Source organism: Fringilla coelebs (genome assembly GCF_963513975.1).
Source record: "Fringilla coelebs genome assembly, chromosome: 21".
In the NCBI taxonomy this organism is placed as follows: Eukaryota; Metazoa; Chordata; class Aves; order Passeriformes; family Fringillidae; genus Fringilla; species Fringilla coelebs.
In genome coordinates, this window is record NC_140047.1 from 4,611,951 (window position 1) to 4,632,375 (window position 20,425).

The following is a 20,425-nucleotide window of genomic DNA, read 5'->3' on the forward strand; positions in this document are numbered from 1 at the left end:
TCCTCTCTCCAGCTTTGGCTGTAGACTTCTTTTCCTTGGTTCTGGTCTCTGGTCCATCTGGGAACACCAGGGAAGGGAAATGGGCATGCCCTGGGCAAGTGGCAGGAGTTCATTTCTCCTCTGGGGAAAATGCAGGGGAAGAGGTTGTTTCCCTAGCTGTGCACTTCTTGGAGCTACATTCCCCTCTATTGTGGTGTTCCTTTTGAAAAAAATTCTGGCAGCCACATGCAGGGAAGCCTAGGCAGGGTAGCTCCTCAGTCCCCCATGGGTGGAATAGGGCATGGAGACCCCAAAAGGGACTCCCTGGTGAAACAACCTCTGAGGAGACGAGTAGGATGACAGACAGAGGCTCATCAGTTGTCTCCAAGAAGAGATTCCTATCTCTGGCTGATTTTCCACCTCCTTGGGAGGAGCAGCCCAAGAGCAGCACAGCTTGCTCGCTGACCTCCCACCAGCCGGGAGGGCAGAGCTGGAAGTGCCCGGTAGCTCAGCATGGTGTAGGTCTTCTCCTCCCAAAACAGCCTGCCTGGGAAACTTTATCTCACTGCCTGCAGGCTGGAGAGCAGGCGATGAAAAATCCCAAACAGTGTCAGAAGAACGAAAGCGAGGTGCCTGGGAGGGGACCAACCCAAACCAGCCTCGTCAAGACAGGAGCTGAGGGCACAACTGAAACAAGGGGAGTGTGAGAGCTGAGATGAAGGGGGGTGGGGAGGAACAGGATTAAGGTTTGGGAGCAGAATTTATTGCTGGGCAGGGAGTTGAGACCAAGTGGGATCTGCACAAAGTTGTGAACACTTACCAGCCAGGCGACTCACGCTCAAAATATCTGCTGCTTCCCTGCCACCCAGAAACCAAGTGACCTCCCAAGGAGGGGAAGCGCTTTGTAGCCCAGTGGGTTGCTGTGCTCTGTGCTAAAACTGCTTGATGCAAAGGGCAAATGGTCAGAGACGGGCAGCTGGTCACACGTCTGATGGATTTTCTCCACGGGGGGGGAGGTTTTGTAGCTTTTTGGAGATAATTCTGCTTTCACAGGCTTCCCTGGGAGCTGGATCGTTGTGACTGGGGAATTAGACTTGCCCTAGCTGGCAGTTTAGAATCCCCCATCCTCTAGATCACACAGGTGGAGGGCTGGGCCATGGAGCCCATCACAAGCCTGGCATGCATTCAGCTTCCAAAGTCTCCTCCTCTCTCCCAGAACACCACCAACATCCCAGGAGCAGAATGAGACGCCTGGGAGAAGTGAGGAAAACCACCTTCTCCTTGGATCTTCCACACTGAAAGCGAGATGCTAAGTCCCAGTTTATTACATTTATAGGGTAAAAGGGGGAATAATAACCCAGCCAGGGGGGCTGTGGGGTCAGAGTCAAGGAGGCAGCAGGAGAACCTCGCTCCTGCAAAGCGGCTGCCGACACCTGCGGCAGCAGCCGTGGGGCCGTGGGGCTTGGCTCTCCCAGTTATTTTCCCATCTGAGGCCTTTGACTGAGACCAGATTTCAGGCCAGGCTGTTCAAATACAGCCCTCCCTTTGAAGAGGTTTATGAGAGGAGCATTACAGGAGATATTCCAAAGGGAAAAACAATGAAAGGTGAGAGAAAAAGGAGCTGAATAAAAATACTCCGCATACCAAATCCTTCCAGCACAGTTTGCCACCTACTTAAAAAGGCACAGTTTTAAAATACACATTGGGTGTAAAAGCCAAAAACCTGGAGGAGACATAGGGAGGGGCGAGTCCAGCTCTGTTAATTCCAATACCAGATGACGATGTATTTTCATACACTTGTAGAGAGAGTGAGACACATGAAAGAGACAGCTTTGCTCCTTTTCTTTCAGGGTTACATACTATGTGGCAGATGTGTCAGTCTTTTAAAGCCCCTGCAAGTTTGCCCATAAATGTCCAACATTTATGCAACACCTGTTTTTCTCCCAAAATGTCACAGGACATTTTAAAAGCTTTAGATTTATCATCTTTTCCCCGCAGCAGCCATTGCTGAGGTGACACATGGTTCACATTTAAGAGAACATAGCAACTCCACACATTATTTTGGGAAAGGGCTGAAGATTAACATTGCACTATGTGAAGATTCAGGAGTTAACAGTCGAGTAAGAGCTGGCTTCAGATCTTTAGTGTCCGCAAACTGTCAAGACTTAAGTTTCACTGCAGTCCCACTACCCTCCCAAACACACTTTGGGCTGCACTGAGTGCTGTGAACAGGCTGCCTGAAAGCAAAATACTTCAAGCCAAGTTCACTTTAAATCCAAGCCCTCTTACTTAATGTGAGACTTTGCACGCTCCTGTTTTGTTGCCCTGAAAATGCACAAGGGACTTCCATGCTTATCCCATGTTTTCCCTTTGCATTTGAGCATTAGCAGGGAATGACCTTGTGGATTCTGTCAGCGAGTGGGGAATGGAGCAGTGTGACTTATCTGACCAAGCACCAACTAATCAGCACTGCTGCTTAGATAGGAAATAATGAGTATTTGCCCTGCACTGTTCACAATCAGGCTGGAGAGCTTAAAAGAAATCATTAACGGCCTCTTTTGAATGCTGCAAGTGGCAACGAATAAATTCAGTCATAATCTGGGCATAAATTCGAGGCAAGTGCAGTCAGAAAGCAGGAAAAAAAGAGACATTCATCAGCTTAATTATTTGTTGTGTGCTAATTGATGAGCGGCGCCCTGCAGTGGGAGAGGAGCCAGGGCTGGCAGAGGGACGAGTGCCACCCAAGGAAGCAGGGACACGGGCAGGCAGTGTGGGGAGCAGGGGGCTGATGGCAGATCTGTTCTGGGGCAGGGGACGGGGCCCTGCTGCTCACAGCTTGCCCTGTTTGTGACCCAGGAGCAGCTTTGAGAGACAGGAAGGCCATTGCTGGCCAACCTCCAAGGGAGAGAAAGCTTCTGTTGTGTGTCTGGAGGGGATAAAGTCTTCCGTGAAGGACAAAGCAAAATCCCATCTCCTTTTAATCTTCCTCCCCTCCTGACCCAGCACAGGTTGCCAGCTCCCTTCTGCCTGGCTGCTCTAGGAAGCTGCTCCTTGCTTTGTATCCTGCTGCAGTTAAAAGAAGACACTATTTTCTAAAACATTACCTACGTGACACTGCCAGAGTGAGGGAAATAAATAACCTGGGCATTTCTGGCTGTCTCTGGGCTCTTGGCCACCGGTGACGAGCTTGTGGGGCGTGCAGCATTGCTGAGAGAGGTTCTGGCTGTTTCCTCCGATTCATTTCAGGAAATCTTCTCTCCAGTAACTGTCTCCTCCACTTCTTTTCTTCCTCTTCCCTTTTATAAGTTTTCCCTAGACAAGACTGTCTAGAAAGGCCTCGCAGAAATCAGAAATTCTTTCTTTAGGCTCTTCTTACGTACTTTGTTCCAGACTGGGATTGCAGATTTGCCTGGTTGAAGGTCCTGCAGTCTGATCCCTGTAGATTTAAATACATTGAATTTGCTGTTTTAAAATTCCCTCAACTTCAACCATTTGTAAGGGTGAACTCTCATCTGTCTTTCCTTTTTGTCACATTTGGGATAAACCTACAGCTCCCATGAGAAAAACCTGCCTCACTCAATTATCACTCAGGTTTTCCCTCAACTGCTTTGCCCCATAGCACTTGGTAAAAAAAGAGAAAAATTGTCCTGTCCCTTCAGCCTCTTGACATTTCTGTCCAACACCTTGGAGAGGAAAACCAGCAAGTGCCTTGGCGGAAAACAAATGAGGACTTGTGGTAGATAGAAGGCTGTGTGGGATTCATCCAAAGCTTTGCTTATCTAAAAGATAGGTCAGTTATCAAAACCTCTTCAGAAACTTTATGGCCGAGAATTCAAGGCCTAAAGAAAAGAGCTTTGAACTGAGGGGCTGCTGCTGGCTCCAGCAGGGATTTCCAAAGGCTGTCCCTGTCTCCGTGGGAAGGGAGGGGAATGAGTCTGCACTCCTACCCCTAAGCCAACAGAAAAAACCACTTCTCAGTATTTTGGAGAAATAAACACCTTCTCCCAGCTCTCTGACTGCAACACAGACCTGTCTTAGGCAATCTCAGATCTTTCTCCATTGCCACAACATCTTTCTGAGGCAGTTTGGTGTCATTAGAAGCTTAAGTGACCACCCCAGCTGAGGAAATCCTGTTTATCCAGAAGAACTGATGCTCCTGCCACGATGCTGCGCCTAACTACTGGCCTGTGCCCAGCTGGGTGTGTTCGTCAGCTCTGTAATTAGCCAGGGAGATAGAATGAATGGTGGGTGAGCAGGGAGGAAGGCAGGATACAATGCTGAGTGTTGCTTCATGCCTCTGGAAGCGGCTGGGCGCTCCGAGCACGAGGGTTCTCCCCAAAGTGTGGGTGAACTCACTTCCCCACCAGCCCTCGGTCACAGGCTCAGCGGCTGTAGCTGTTTGCCATGTGAGAGGAGCATTTCCAGTCAGGGTTGGTTGGGATGGGAGCTTATTTTGGGGCTCAGAGCTTGGTTTCATAATCCTTCAGGGAGGCTTTCCAGGCGTCAATAAATTAAAAGCAGTGATGGTAGCAGCACATGTTGCCTATCCTGAGAGAACTGTTCTTGGCTTCAAGGGACATGGGGCTTCCCACAACATACGGCGTTCCCAGGGGATGTGCTGGTGGAGGGTGTTTGCTTTGCTATCCGACCTCACTTCATTAGCAAGTGTTACAAAAAACAGCGAACAAACCTTCCCTGCTCCACCGCCAGCTATTTGGCCTCTGGGTGGTCTGGCTCCTATTAAATCTTTGGTGATTATTTAGACTAATTACATTCATGTTTGCACAATCGGTAGCACGAGAGTAGGAAGCACAGCTGATTGCTGAGCAACAGAGCTCCGTGTGGTTTGGCAAGCGGGCTCCCTCGCTCTGCTCCGCGGGCAGGCGGGGATGCGGGATCCGTGCGGGCTGGGCTTCCCCGGGAATCCCTGCTGGCTCCGGGCCATCCTGCTCCCACTGGTTCTGGTGAGGCAGCTCCCAGTTTGCACACGATGGAGAGAGCAGAGCATCTGTCGGGCTCAGCTGAGCTACGGCTCGATGCGCCACAGTTTTGCTGGGGGAAAGTTTCGTTTATGGTGGGGTAGTTAACAAAAATTCAGGATTTTAGAAGTGCGTGTGCTGCATGGAGAGGAGGTTTCCTGCCAGCTTTGTCTTCCCAGGCCCTCTGGAGCAGTGCCCTAGGTGTGAACCCACATACCAGTACTCAGAGCTAAAAGGGGGTTCACTCCTGCTCCGTTATCTCAAACTGGTGACCTCAATGCTGAAAAACACTGGGAAGACCCTTCCAAGATGCTTTTTTATCCCACAAGGGCCTTGTCAGGGAACAGAATAGTCCCTGGTGTTTGAGCTGGGAGGCTCTGGGGAGGCACAGGGCTGTGACACTCAGCACAGGCTGCCACACTTATCTCCCAGGCCACGCTGGCCGCCGAGGCTCTGCCTGCAGCAGGGCCTCCGCAGCCCCAGTGAGCCTGTCTGGGAGATTTCGCAAACACTTCAGGGCTGAAATCTAACAACAGCCTGTTTCCCAACACTTTGCAGCCCTCCTCCCCTGCTTCCCCCTCCATGGGCCCGATCCTGCCTGCCCTGGTGCTGCTGTGAGCCAACCCCAGGCACAGCCAGGTCAGCCTGATACCAGACTCTGTGAGAGTCTGTGACAAGCTTGCAGCCTTTGCAGAGCTGTTTTCCATCCCTCCCTCTACCTGTCTGGGATTTCTCCTGTCAACGTTCCCACCAGTTCCCTACAGACTGGCCTTTCTCAGCTGGGATCAGCCTGGGGATGTCACCAGCCTCTTCAGATAGGTGCATGTAGCGAGGAGTTGTGACCTCTCACTCATTCCATGACCTGCATCCCAGTTCTGCATTGCTCTGTCGCATTTTTACCTTTGTTCCCACAGTTGGGAGCGCGGCATCCAGCACAAACCTAGCCCTGTTTCTAAGAGGCAGCTTGAGTTTTATCCAAAATCTCATCACCCAGTGTGGGAGAGGATGCTCAGGGCTCCCATGCCTTGGTGGAGAAGGAAGTCTGAGGTCATGCACTGTGCAGCAGTGGTGGTGAGTTGGTCGAGGTGTTTTGGATCCCCCATGAGTTACACCTGGGTGTCTGTGCCAGCCTCCTGCCCCACCTGTGAGCCCACACCTGCTGCCCTTGCCCCTCTAGGTTCAGAGCAGGATGTGTCATGTCCTGCACACTCCAGGTGACAGGAATGAGGGAGTTTGTGTCTCTTTTCTCTGGATGATGGATAGTCTGTGGTCCAGTGTGGTTGTGGTGTGACTCACATTCCCCTGAGCGTTGTTGATCCAGTGCCATGACTGTTCTGGATCATCTCCAAGAGCTGTGTGTGTAGGTGTGTGGAGCTGTGTTCTTCACTTATGTCTTTTTCAATCTACTTTAGCTGCTGTGAGTATGCAGTGTCTTGCATTACTTTATCAAATGTCCAAGACAGGCCCTAAGTTTAATTTTTAGCTTTTTCTTCTCACCCTCCTAGACATTTTGTGGGTTTTCTACAAGGGGAGATGGACATAAGTCAAGTGCAGGGCTTGGTGTTTTGAAGGAAGAGGAGCTGACTCCTTACTTCTGGCTCTACAATGGGTCCATCTGGAAATTTCAATGCAGGTCATGTATTCTGGTAATGAGTTGGGCTTTCACAGACCTATTTAAAAAGAAAAGAGGTAGTTAATCTTGGAGTATGTATATCTGGGCTTCACACCTAAATGGGCTATCATTCAGTGAAAGGATCAGCATTTATTATTTCTAGCACATCCAGCAGCTCTATTTCATGGCTGTGTACTCCAGTGGCTGTCACTGTGTGAGCCCAAGGCAACAGACAGTTCTTCTTCTAAGGGCTTTCACAGTTTTTCTGAGCTGAGTACTTCAGACAGTCCCAGCAGATTCTGTGTGTGGGTTAAATTCCCTAAATACCTATGGAAATCAGGTCCTCCGGGAACTCAAATGTGTATTTGTTGTAAATGTTGTTTAAAGTGGAAAACCCTGCATTACTGCTAAGTTTTTGGAGAATTTTGTCATGACTAATGTGACTGTGACTGTGCTTATTACCCATAGAAATCTCTGCCTTTTCACACAATAGAAAACTGATCTCTGGAGCTCACTGCCATAAGACAAAACAATTCATCTATCTGGACAATAGCACTGTAAAAATCAAATTGCATAAAAAGCCTCCATAAGGGACATAAAGTGAATAAGACTGATCTGATCAGGAAGAAACCCTTCTCCATCAGGCTACCCACTGCTGGGAACTGCTGCTGAGCCACAAAGCTCTCTGCTCTGGGGGCCACAGCTCTGCCTCAGAGAAAGCTTCTGCTCCTCTGTCCATGACCACTATTGGGAGACAATAAACAGCCAGACATTTCTTCTCTGGTTGCTCCATCTCCCCAGGAATTGGCTGTAATGCAGCAGCAATGCGCTCTCCTACGTGCACCTTTTCAGGGCGCTCCAGGGCTGAGCACATCCTGTGAGAAAGCAAAGAGGAAAACAAGGGATTCACGAGGAGAAATGGGAGGAGAGAGAATGAAGGAGGCAGAGCACTTCAGGCAACATCAAACTCATGCCAGTTTGGTGTCTAAGGCTGCTGTTTCAGCAGAAAGTAGATGAGGGGAATGTGAGCTGGTGGTTTGGAGACAGAGCCGTGCAGGGCTTTCTCTCCTGGCTCTGATGTGCCTGCAGGTGAAATGGGAGCATGTTTGGGATTTCTGTGCCTGCAGCACATCCTGCTTAAGCCTGGACAGCAGCAGAGACAAAGTGCAGTAAGCTGTCACCACTAATTTCAGACGCTTTAGCGGAATGCCTGAATTGGGTGTGTGGCTGACCTGCGTTCAGTGCAAAGTGTGGATCCATCTTCCCTGTCTCTCCTCTGAATGAAGGGGCTCCTTAATCTCCTTTGTCAGGTTGTTACAGGCAAACACAGGGAATCCAGGCCAGGGAGAGGAAAAAGCTTGATCAAGACAAATGAAAGAATCAGGTTCGCAGGTCTCGCCTCCAACCAGTAGCTTCATTGTACATCAGGGAGGATTTTTTAAGTCAAAATCATTGCCAAATCCAGATTGAACTGAATGATTCAGGATAAAAAAAAATGAAAATAGAGGAGAACTCCAGGCATACTTAAGTGTTTTGTTTGAGCATTTTCTAAGTGAAACAAGTTTTTGTTTCAAGACATAACTTTTGCTGTGAAATAGTCTTTTTTATTTGTTTGTCTTGAAGGGAAAGGTCAAACCCGAAATGTAGCAGATAATCTAAACCAAAATGTTTCCTTCTACACTGAACACAAAAAACTCAATTTTTATTTTGCATGTATCTTTTCTTTTTTCCTTTCCAGTATTTTAACTCAGTCATAAAACAATCCCTCCTCAGCCTCCTCCCCAAACCCCATTGTTTACAGACTTCTCTGTTTTCCTATCTAAGAATATTCATAACACTGTGATATGAGACAGTCCTGCTTGGGCTGGCTTCTGTTGGATCAAGTGACCCTTAAGCTCCTATTGTTTTCTGCATTTTATAAACTTATTCAGTTGCCAGTTATTTGGATTCATTAGCTTCTAACTTTTTGGACTCTTTCTTCTCTTTGCAATCTCCATATGTGTGCAATTGTAGATTCAGATTATTCACCGATTATTTAGTGCATAAGTCACAGAGGGCATGGCTTGAGGAAGAGTCATCATCCTGTTCCACCTGGAGGGTCGGGTCTTCTGTGAATGGAATCAAAAGCAAGGGGAGGAGGCTCCCTGAACTGTGATTTGGTGATGAACGTTGGCTATTTAGTGTCTCTGTCAGCATGTCCTTGCCTTAGGCTACCCAGTTGTGAAATAAAGCTCCACACCCCTCCTTCCCAAACTGTGTGCGTCAGGAGAAAGGCATCCTGGAGAGGGACAGGCAGGGACTCGTGTGGAAGGTCTAGCTGGAGATGACAGCACAATGCTGGGTCCACATTCCTAGATGGGCTGTGGGTGATGCATAGGGAACAGGCAGACTCAGGCATTGTAGCCTGGAGAGAAGTGTTTGAGAAAGGGAGAGTGAACGTGCGGCAGCAGAGCCGGGGGGTGCAGACAGAGCCTGTGCAGCCCTTGCTGGGAACACAGGAACAGGTTGTGGCACTGCCTTGGAAGGAGTGTAAAGGAGGGGAATGAGGTCATTTGTTCAGTCTGTGCAGATGGGAGAAATTCTTGGGAATTCACTTCAGGGCAAGTGAGACACTAGTCCCACTGCCTTTTCTGCAGGTAAATACTGTGATGCAAGAGGCCCAAATCAGCTATCAGTGGCTAAGCATTGCAGGCTATTGTTTCAGCTCCTTCCCACACTTCTCCAGAGGGGTCACAGGGAGATGACAGATGGTGAATGCAGCAGTCTCCCACTGCATTCCTCTGCTGTGCCTCAGTGCCTGTTAGCCGCATCTCCTGACCTCAAACACAAGAGGTGTTCTGAGAAGTCTCTGCTGGACTCTGGCTGCACTGATCTGTGAGACAGTGCTTGGTTCTGCTCCTGAGGAACTGAACCCAAGAGCATCCATAGCTGAGTGCACAAATGGACTCAAATAAAGCAGCAGCACCCAAACCACAGGCCCATAGGAACCTCTGTGCAGCACCAGCTCAGCACTAACACAAATCACTGTAAAAATTAACATGCTGAAGATTGCAGCTGATCTCTGAAGACTTCACCCCAGAGATCTTTTTTTGTTCTCCAGGCTGCTGTAGGTGTGTTCCTCCCTTCATGCCTTTGTGTTTTTGGCTTCTTTCCCAGGTGACACCGTTTCCTATGTCCTGTGACCTACAAGGAGAGTGTGCTTGCCGGGACCCCAACGCCCAAGAGCACAACCAGAAAGACCTCCGTGGCTTCAGTCTTGGGTAAAGCCAAGTGACGTGGAAAGGAGGACCACACTGCTCAAGGCAGGCTAGGAGAGACACCACATCCCTTTTGGTATTGTTTTTAACATTTAGCTGCTCAACTGGATAGCATTTCTGCACCAGGGACCCTTAGAATTCAACCAGTCTGCCTTTAATTTTTGTCCAAGGAGAACTCAAAGTAGGGGTTTATGTATTAATTATATCTTAAATAGTGATCATGAGAAAAAAAAAACAACCAAGAGTCAAGTCAAGATGACTTTCATGTATCAAAACAGCATGTTATGCCCACCTAATTTGAACAGTTCATATCTAGATTCAAGGCGAGAAACAAACTATTTATGTACACATATTTATAGAAATAAGTAGAGAAAGAGAGAGAGAAAGAGTGAGAGAATATGATCAACGCAGAAACACTTTCCCCTCCCCAGCACTCACAACTCAGACCATTGGTGGAAGAGGCTGAGCTCTTGGAGGACTCCAAGCTGAGCCTTTTCTGATGCTGAATGCCAAGGTATCGCATGCTCGGGGCACTGTGGTTGGGGTGGGATCTCCACAGGGCTGGGCCTCTTGGCAAGTGACCTGCCAAGCACCCAGCCAGCTCGAGATGTGGGATGCATCTGCTCCTCACAGGAACGCTACTTCCAGCCAGGCAGCTCAGCAGACTGCAGTGGCCTTTCTGTACAGCTCCTCCTTCTCCCCCTGCCCTCAAAGAGCCAACAAAAAGCCCCCTTGTAGCCTGCAGGGCTCCTGGGGTGTTTCTGTGTGGAGCTGGGCAGGTGGTCCCGTGGTGGAGTGAGGGAGTGGGGAGTCCAAGGGCTGGCATTGAGGAACATGGATGATTGCTTCTGAGGAGCACAGAGAGGGGAACTCGCACCCGCACTTGTCATTTGAGCATGTCTGCTGCTGCTACTCCTGCTGCTATGTCCCATACAAATAGTTTCCTTACTGTGTCAGGACAGGGTGAAAAACAACCCCATGCAACCAAACAGTCTGCCTTAAAGCTTACCTACAACCTGCCTTTCAAACCCTCTGGTCTCTTCCTCAGCACTGGGGCAAGAAAACAGGACACCAGCCAGCCAAAGGAATCTGCTTTCTGGTCTCCACCCTGCCAAGTGGCTCTCTAGCCTCCTCCACCCCACTCTTAGGGGGAGCTGATTCTGACAACTGCTTCATGCTCCTGTTGCCTCAGGAGAGGGGAAGAGGAGGAGGAGGAGACACCTGCCATGAGGAAAGGCCCTTAGGAGACAGTATTAGAATTTTGGCCATATTTGTCAGTATTAAGCTGCCAGGCCAGTGGGTTGGACATTTGGGATAGAGCAGGAGCCTAGCTGTTTGTAATCTTCCAGAAAGAAGGGCATTAGCTGCAGCAGAACTCACACTTCCCTGTCATCCTCCTGCTTCAGCCCAGAGGGCAACATGTGCCAGACCCTCAGTGATTCCCTCCCTTACAGGGTTTATTACATTGAGTCACTGAGATACCCAGGGCATCCAATGCTGCTGCTGCTGCAGCCCATCCCAGGGAAATCCCAGAGATCTTTCCAGTGTGGCTTGGGCATGTGCTTCAAGCTCCTGCTAAGAAGAACACATATCCAAAAGAGCATCCCTCCCAGTGTTAAGTTTGTTTGTTCCTTGGAACTGTTGTGACTTGCACAATCTACTGGGTAAAGAGAAAAGGATTTTTTCTAGCTCCCGCTTTAGGCACTGGAGCGAGGCAGAAGGGTAAGGGCAGGGGTCATTTAGGTCATGGAGATAGATGTAAAAATGATTTGGAGAACTAGAAATGGAAAAAATATTAGAATAATAGGTGCAGGGGACCAGGCTCTTGTTACCCACTGTTGGGGTTTTTTCTATTGAATGAACTGGAGAAGAATCTCAAGAACTGAACAGGCCTGGAGAGGGGATTGTCATTAAGAAGGTGAGGAGCTGTCTGTTGTGAAGCTCCAGCTATTCCTAGAGAAGGCCTGGCCATGGGAGCTGTGTGGATGGCTCTGCCCCCTCTGTGCAGGAGTGTCCTGGAAAGGGAGGTGCAGTGGGATCAGGGTTCCTGCCATGGAGTTAGACTGAACATCCCCCAGCTGAGAGAGCAGTGGCACTGCTCCTGCACCTTCCACTTTTGCCCTTTGTCTTCTAACTAATATGGGAAGTAAATAACGGAAGGAAATGTAAAGGTTGCTGCTTCCTTCTGGTCCCTTTGCCCTCCCCTGTTTTGTTGGCAGTTTGTTCATGTGCCACCCAGCCTATCAGTAGACCTCACAACCTCAAAAGCCTTTCAGACTGACAACATTTCATGTCCTCAATGCCTGAGGCATCTTGGCATGATTTCCCATCTCCATCCCATCCGGGTTTCATCCCAGCAGGGACCCTCAGTTCAGCTCCCGAGTGCATGCTGAAAATGCCCTTCCCAGTGCAGAGCTCAGCGTGGAGGAGATTTCCCATCTGCTTTTCCCCCATGGACAGTGCCCAGGAGAGACAGGTCTGTACAGACATTATTGCCACTTGCTGCTGTGGGCTCACAGGAGCTCAAGGCCAGCTGAGCCCCTCTGGCCAGCCAGGGCCAGCCCCTGCTTGCTGAGCTGGAGACCTCAGCTCAAGGGAGAGAGGCTTCTCACCAGCACAGCCTCACTCCTCAGCTTCCCTTCTGCAGCCCTGGTGTGCCTCAACTCCCTTTCCCACCGGCAGGCTTTCCATGCTGCTATTTGATTTTTATTTTTAACTACTATGTCGGCACTGTCTGTCTCCTCTAGTAGGGCTGATGGGATCAGGAGTGGAAAAAAGTTCTGCTCTGAGTCATGTTAAACCAAATGGTTTGTTGGGTTGTTTTTTCCATTGGGGCAAATCCCCTCTGCATTTTCAGGTGCTGTACCTGAGAGATGTCCAGAGGGGAGCTGTGAGGAATGGACGCATGCTCAGGTCTTGTCCCCTGACCTGAGCATGTGTCCAACCTTGGGCAGGGCCAGCTGGATCCTCACATCATCTACCACTGTATGGGCCTCAAATGCCCAGTGGAGTCCAAGAAAGACCCTCCCTGACTGTGATGGCCAGTGGGTGGAAGGTGAGAGGGACATCATCCCCCACCTCTGTCCACTGAGCCAGCAGCATAGGACAACACCAAACCAGAAGTTTGGGGAAGAGAAGAGGGTGCTGATGCTGGTGAAACTTAGCTGCTCATAAAGTCCAGTTCACATTAGTGCCAAGATCTTCTCTGTCATAGACAGTGAGCCAGGGCTGCACCTTATGTGGGGCCACCAGGCTGTGGGGGATGTCCATGGCCAGTAGGAGGGAAAGCTGGAGCAGAAAGCGGGGAATGGTGCACGGTGGGGTGGGAAACTCCAATCAGCTGCTACCCCTCTCCCTCCCCACCACCTCGCAGACAGGCTGAGCTGGTGTCCTCCTGCTTTTCTTGCATCTTCCGCTGTCACCCCCCCCAGGCTGAGAAAGGAGGATGGCACCAGAGGATTCTTGGAATCGGGTTCCAGCTACCTCCCTTCTAGTTTCAGTTTCACTTGGTTGTAACTGTCGGTTTGTTTTAGGTTTTACCTGTGTCTAAGAGAAAAAAAAAAAAAAAAAAAAGGAAAAAAAAAGGAAAAAAAAAAAAAGAGAGAGAGAAAAAAATAAAGCCCCCATAGCCAACAAAAGTTTTTTGCTGCAAGTGATTCAAGTGGGGAAAAAAAATAACGTGTGAAGCTTTACAGAGAGGAATAGGAGAGAAAAAAAGAAAACAACAAAACCCATTAAAAATGAAGAAAAGAGAAAAGAAAACCCACATAATCCAAATCCAAGAAGAGCAAAGCCTATTTTTATGTGTTTGAAAGGAAAACACCGATTCTGCCAGCTGAGTAGAGAGCTAGATACTAAGTGTAGATTTCCCTAGAAGTACCGTGAGGTTTTATAACATTGTCTGGTTTTGTTTTCCTCGTGTGTTGTGATAAGTCCAGGAACTAAGGCTAAGGGGTTATCCCCTGGTATATTGTTGTTTGTGGGGGGAGGGAAGGGGTGGAGTTTGTTATTTTTTTTTTCCAGATTATTTTTTTAAGTGTGTATTTGTGCTTATTTTTACGTTATCCAACTGTACATACGCATTTAATCAGTATTTCACTGTGCTCTAATTACTGCACTCAGAAGCACTGCACAGTCTGAATCCCGGAGAGCTGAGAGAGACTGGGAGTGAAAGGGGAAGGAGAAAGCTGCTACCTGAGCAGACAGGTGACTCCCATTTTGGGGAAGTGGGGTGCTGACCCCCCTTCCCACACTCCAGCCCGTTGTGCCCATTCGAGGCTGAGCTAGAAGACAGGAGGGGATGGGGTGAAGTCAGCCAAGGCTGGGATGCCCAGAGGGGTTTCAGAGCTAGAAGTCTGGCCTTTGAACTATTTTTGGATGCTGTGGAAATTCCCAGCCTTTCAGCAGCATCTTGCCCTCCCCTGCCCAATCCCTGGAGGCCCCAGTGAGAGTTGATGGGCATGCTCATATCACTGGGAGAGGACCACATGCCTTGCAGAGATATGCTCTAGGTATCTCTAGATATCTTTATGGTTGTGGGCCCCATTTTGGTCTCAGTGGTGCAGCTGAGCTGATCTGTTTTAGATTTTTTCCCATGTTACCCCATCCTCTGGGGAGGGCCATCTCCCTATTGAGGGTGCAGCAGCACTCCTGCCTCTGGGTGACCTTACATGCTGGGCAGACTGAAGCCCTGAGAACAGTCCCACTTCCCTGGAGGACCTTGACCACTGAGTTCAGTGTGAGCATGAGCAGAACATCAGCAGGAGCAGGTCCAGGTGGCCCAAGATGTATTTCCTTGGAGTTACGGTCAATTTGGGCAATAGGGATTTGGTGTTGGGCTGTTCCTGCCCCTGGAGGGGTTCAAGTGCCCCGTTCCTTTTAGCAGGAGCAAAGCGAGGCTTAGTGTTTTGTTTCTGTCTTCGTTTGGCAAACTGAGTTTTCCCCTTTTCACCGGATCTACACATCCAAGATTCATTGAGAGTGAGAATCACTTCCTCTGAGGCCACACTCGAGAGCTTGGGTTGGCTTCAGGTGTTCAGTGAGGAGTCTTGGTGCTACTTGTTGGTGGTTTTAGTCCTGTTGGGTCGAGATGCGGAGCTAACGAGTCCAAGTTGTCTTTGGTTCCCGTTCTGGCTTAGTTTTTAGTCTTTTGTTTTTTCCTTCTTTTGGTGAGGCCACATTCAACCACCAAATTTCCATCTTCTGAGTGCAAAGAACCAGGGCTTTAACAAAACATTTCACCAGCAATTCAAGAGGGAATTGGAACCATTGTGGAGTTTGCATTGTACGGCCTCTGTAATTACGTACCTGTCTGCAGATGAGAGGCTGAATTTTGCTCCCATCAAGTCAACACAGGTTTTTGTTGTTGTTGACTTCATTGGGAGCAGGATTGAGCCGTACTATATATATAAATATATATATAAATATATATGTGATATATATATAATATTATATGTGTAATATTATATATATATCAGTGTAATATTTACAAATAAAACTGTGATCTCGTCTAGAGAAAAATGTATTCATATTACCAACAGCTCTTCCATATTTATGTATCATATTGTATCTTTTTATTATAATAATTATTATTATGGTTATTATTGTTATTATTATTATTATTATGGAATCTTTCTTGGCACCTTTTGGAAGCCACGTCAACCAATACTCCAATGAAGTGCTGAGGATCTATTTTCACAAGAATTCTACTGGTCTACTGTATAAAAGAGAAAAGAAAAAAAAAAAAAGAAACAAGCAAAATACAGTTCAACCCTTAATTCTGTACCTCACGCCTGTACGTTTGCTGCTCCAATTTTGGGTTTTATTTTGCGTTCGTTTGTTTTTAACGGATCTAATTTAAGTCTCCAAGCAATATATAAAGATGTAAATAGTAAAGCTTATTTATTAAGATTGTCATCTTTTTTAATTTATATTTACACAATTGTTCATCTAATTTATTTTTTTTTCAATACAGTTTTTAACAGTTGTCCTTTTTTGGTTCATGATGTTTTTTAAATCATTTTCACAGAATTTCTTTATACAGCTTTTTTCTCTTTCTTTGAATAAGCAACAACTTCCTCTGGTCTTTCAAAAATAGGTCATGTTTCACTCCAAAAAAAAAAAAAAGTTATGTCAGATTCATCAGAAATATTTTGCCATTGTTGATTCCTATACCCTAAAGTTCTATATTATATAAATATATAATACCTTGTATGCTTAAATATTTAACTGTGTGATTTTGTATATATCTTCATACACATGCTCACACACATATGAGGGTTAATGTCCCCAGATGTTGGGAGAACAGAGAATCAGAAACACAAACAATATAAGCTTGTATTAAAGAGTTCTGAACTGGACCCCTCGCTCTTGCCACGTCTCCTTTGCTTTCGGTCGAGCCAGTCCTGAGCAAGGCCCGTGGGAGTACCCAGCCTGGGCAGTGAGGGGCTGTGGGGTCCCACATCTGGCTGCACAGCTGCTCAGCATCCTGCTCTAGCTCTGTGCTTTTGGGGCAGGGGGTTGAAACCCGCCGCGTGTTGCTGGAGGGCTGCGGAGGGTGGAGGGAGGCAGCGCTGGCCAGAGCCCTCTGAGGCCATTTCACCTCCAGTGGGTTTGGCTCTGCCAAGGGGGTTGAGGTCCCATTTGAGGTCCCATTCTCTCCAGGCAGCCTGGTGGAAGTTTTGGTGTGAGAGAGCCTGAAAATAAAACTTGTCCATATTGTTCTGAGCTTCTTCATCACATGCAGAACATGTTCATCGAAAAAAACACTCCCAGTGGGAGCCTGCCTTTCCTCAGGGGTATTACCTAGGAGGGAAGAAAGGCTGAAAGCGAGCTATGTGCAACCAGAGAGCTGAACATCCTGATGCACAGAGCCTTTGGACGCATGAAACAAACAGACAAATAAAGATAAATCAGTCTGCTGTGGTCTAGAGAGAGCCAGGGTTGCAGTCCCCCAACCAGACCAAGGCCTTGTGAGGTGTGCACTAATAATTTGTTCGTGATCAGGACAACATACTGAGGGATGAGAATAAATAATTTTTTTTTTTTTTTTTTTTTTTTTTTTACTTTGGCATAAATAAGTCAGTAAAAAAAATGTTTTGCATTTTACCTGTGAAGAAAACACTGCAACATATTGAGCAGGGAGAGAGAGAAATATCAAGAGCAAGAATGCATTGTGTTTTCTATACCATCCTTGTCTTTGGTCAATGCATTATTAATGGACTATAAGTGCATCACACACAGGCCTATCAATAGCACATGCTGTAGATAAAAAGGGCCAGGAAGGAAGGATTAAAGGGGCTGTGTCTATAGCAATGCACAAATCAATTGGCTGTGTGTTGAACTGTCTATTAGGGATTAATAAAGACCTGAAGGTGGGAGCAGCCATGAAGGCAGGGAACAGCAGGCAGTGCACTCCTGCTGGGCTCTGCTCAGCTCCACTCCTCCTGCACATGCAGAACCGCCTCAGGATCAATGGGAATGCACAGTCAGAACAACAGTTTCTATGTCCAGGTTATGTGTTTTGTCTGGGGATCAATCACTAAGGAAAGCTGGGGAAATTGCTCTGAATTCATGTGGCAAAATCCTCTCCCGGCTCAAAGTCACAGCTTCACAGACAGGCATGGCATCGGTGACTGTGGCAATCACAGAATCACAGAAAGGCTTGGGTTGCAAGGGACCTTAAAGATCATCCTGTAATGGGAAAATGGAGATGTTTGCAGCAGAAAAATTTCATGTCAAAAAGACACAGAGGCTTAAAAAACTTCTGTAGGAGGACTGGAATATAAAGAAAACTACTCGCAAGTATGAAAAAAACTCCTTTCCATGTAAACAAGGACATCTGAAAATCAAATTAATGTTCAGGCTGGCAGGTTTGTGCCCACTTGCTTGCACACATATAGACACACAAACCCAGCAAACCCTTTCTGGTCCAGAACTACCTTTTCCTGGATTTGTTTACTCCACCTCCTATTTTTTTTTCAGTTTCTAAGGCACACACATCTGGAAAGTGAAGAAAAGTGAGTGGATCTGAGGAGGGAATTCTGCTTTTTGCAGCTCATTAACTGCCACAACACTGTGATGGCCCCAGATTTTTGCCTCTGCCCTGAATTGGGGTAACAACTGCCTACATCATTCAAGTCAACAACTGGCCTAAGTTCTCTGATAGAATGCAGCCAAAGGGCCAGGGTCTTAATTTTTTTTTTAAGTACAAGTGAGGCAATACTGTGTCAAAATAGTTTTAAAGGTCTTGACAATCTTTTGGCTGACTTGTCTCAGGCCTGGGGAGGACTGTTGGTGGTTAAAAAAAACTTCCATGTTTGTTTTTTTCAGATAAAAGGTTATTCACAACTTTTTGATCATTTTGCTTATGATGAATGAAGAACTAATCCAAAGAGCAACATCATCCCTTGCAGCCACCCTCCTTGCCCTGCTTTTAAGATGTTATCTGCCAGTATTTTTAAATTTATAAATCACCTCCCTGGTTATATTTTTTTTAAGTAACCTAAGAGACCCAAACCTAAGGTCACCGCTGCTCTCCTTTATCCTCATCCAGCCCACAGGGACGAACCAACTTATGCTTCAAGTCCATTGGCATTTTTGATGAAAGAGTTGAGATATGGGGATGGTTCTGGCTGAATGCCAAAACCCACTTGTATCTTTGGGCGCTCACCTTGTAACACAGACCTGTTCTTTTCCACACACCACCCTAATAACAGGGGTTTTCCCATGCCCTGGTGCTGCTGTGTTTCCACAGCGTCTGCTAAACAGGCTTGGAGAGAAGGGAGGGTGGGCAGGTGCAGGGAAGGGAATGGGAATTCCTTTTATTGCATACTTTATTACTACAACAATGCTCAAACTTTCCACCCAAGCACGTAAAGCCCCCCAACCATCATGGCACAACAGGAGATGTTGAAGCACATCAGAGTGGTTCAAACCAATCCTTGAAGCCCTGGCAGCTTCTGGTGCCCAGCACCAAGAGTCTGTTGGCAGATTTTTGTGCCCCTCAGCCCCAGCCCAGTGCTGTCACCCACCACCATGGTGGCACTGTGAGCCATGGGCCTGGTTTAACATCATGACCACCAACACTCGGGGAGGCAGGCAGGCCACGTGTGCTCAGGAAAATAAACCAGAAACCTTTTCCTTTGTGTCTCACATCAATTCGTGCCAGGATGCTCAGCTTCTGGACAGCTAATCCTGCCCCTGGCCCAGCAGGTACAACGTGTGGTTTACATCCTCCCAGGGCAACAGGGTGTGAGTTTGCAGGCTACTGAGTCATCTGTGGCACCACAGGGCATGGCTGAGTAGTAGTGCCACTGCAAGGCTTTGTCCCCCCAGGAACCCCCTGGGATGATGAGAACCTGGGCTGCCCACACAGCACAGCCACTGGCACTCCCTTGGCTCCTTCCCCAGCCTCAGCAGAGTCCCATCCAACCAAGGAAAAGATTTTTTTTTAATTTATTTTATTTTTTTAAAGAAAGAAAAGAGGAAAAGCAGAGACCAAACAAATAAAAAAAGGACCAAACGCAGCACTTGACTCCAGAGGCCTCTGCCGTGGGAAGAAGCTGTCCCAAAGTGGTGTGTCATCAGCAGCACAGAAACCCAAACAATCAGCCCCTCTGTGTGCCCTGCCAGCTGCAGCCCGGCAGGGACCAGGGCGGGGAACAATGGCCCTGGGGACAATGGGGATTGTTCGGGCTCCTCCCGAGGGAGCAGCCCCATGCAGCCCTGGGAGGGGACCTGCAGCTGTCACCGCTCTGAGTGCCAGACAAGTGGCAGCTTTGGGGTGCCCTCAAGAAGGGCGTGTGCCGGGTGGGACTCTCACAGGATGTGGAAGTGGCAGTGAATGCTTGTTCAAGGTTTCTCTGCAGGGAAACCCTCTCCCCATGCTGAGCTGGAGTTTATGGGGTGCTGGCATGCATGGATAGGGGAAGCAGGGTCAGGCTGTGCAGGATGCACCCATGGCTGCTCTATCAATGCTGTTACGTGCACATACACTGCAAAGACACATGGAGAGCGTTTCTCCTCTTGACCTTAACTCATCCTAAAGCTGATCACTCCATCCAGGAGCCATTGAAGCCAAGTGACCCTTCCCAGCAATGCCATTGGGAAAATCATTTCAGCTTTTCAAAAGCATGTGGGTAGTTTATCTAAATACGGAGGATGGCATCTTTTTGCCCCTCTCCCCATTTGCTTTTCATGTTTCATCCCCCCCTTGGTGCTGTCCCACCCAGGACAGCATCACCCCTGGTCTGCCAAAGCTCAGGCACAGCAAAGTCAAGGTATTGACTGGCAAAAAGAAGCAGCTCTTGGGGCAACAGCAATTTGCTTTGGAGCTGGGGTCCCTTTTCCCTGAGGGAGTCAGAGGAGTGGCAGGGGTCTGTGTGTTTGTGTGTGTGTACACTATAAAGCACAGGTCCATCTGTCAGCATTGCTGGGCTATGACTACAAGTGTTTATCTTGAAAGCCAGAGGGTTACATTCTCCAAAGTTTCCAGGGAGAAAATACAGACCCTTCCTTTCAGCTGCGTGCTGGAGGATGTGTAACCTCGACGAATTCCTCCGTTTTGTTTGGCTTGGGTGCACTGTGCCAGGTAGCAT

At 48.0% G+C, this 20,425-nt stretch overlaps 1 protein-coding gene across 1 annotated transcript in view; it reads left to right on the plus strand.

Annotated features, from left to right (window-relative positions):
- The window catches only part of PAPPA (pappalysin 1), a 173,628-nt gene extending 163,385 nt beyond the window's left edge, over positions 1–10,243 (plus strand). Inside the window, exon 22 of the mRNA XM_084219498.1 lies at positions 9,727–10,243. Coding sequence (XP_084075624.1) covers positions 9,727–9,834 — 108 coding nt within the window. The 3' untranslated portion in view covers positions 9,835–10,243. The remainder of the gene's footprint in view (positions 1–9,726) is intronic.
- Positions 10,244–20,425: the final 10,182 nt, after the last annotated feature.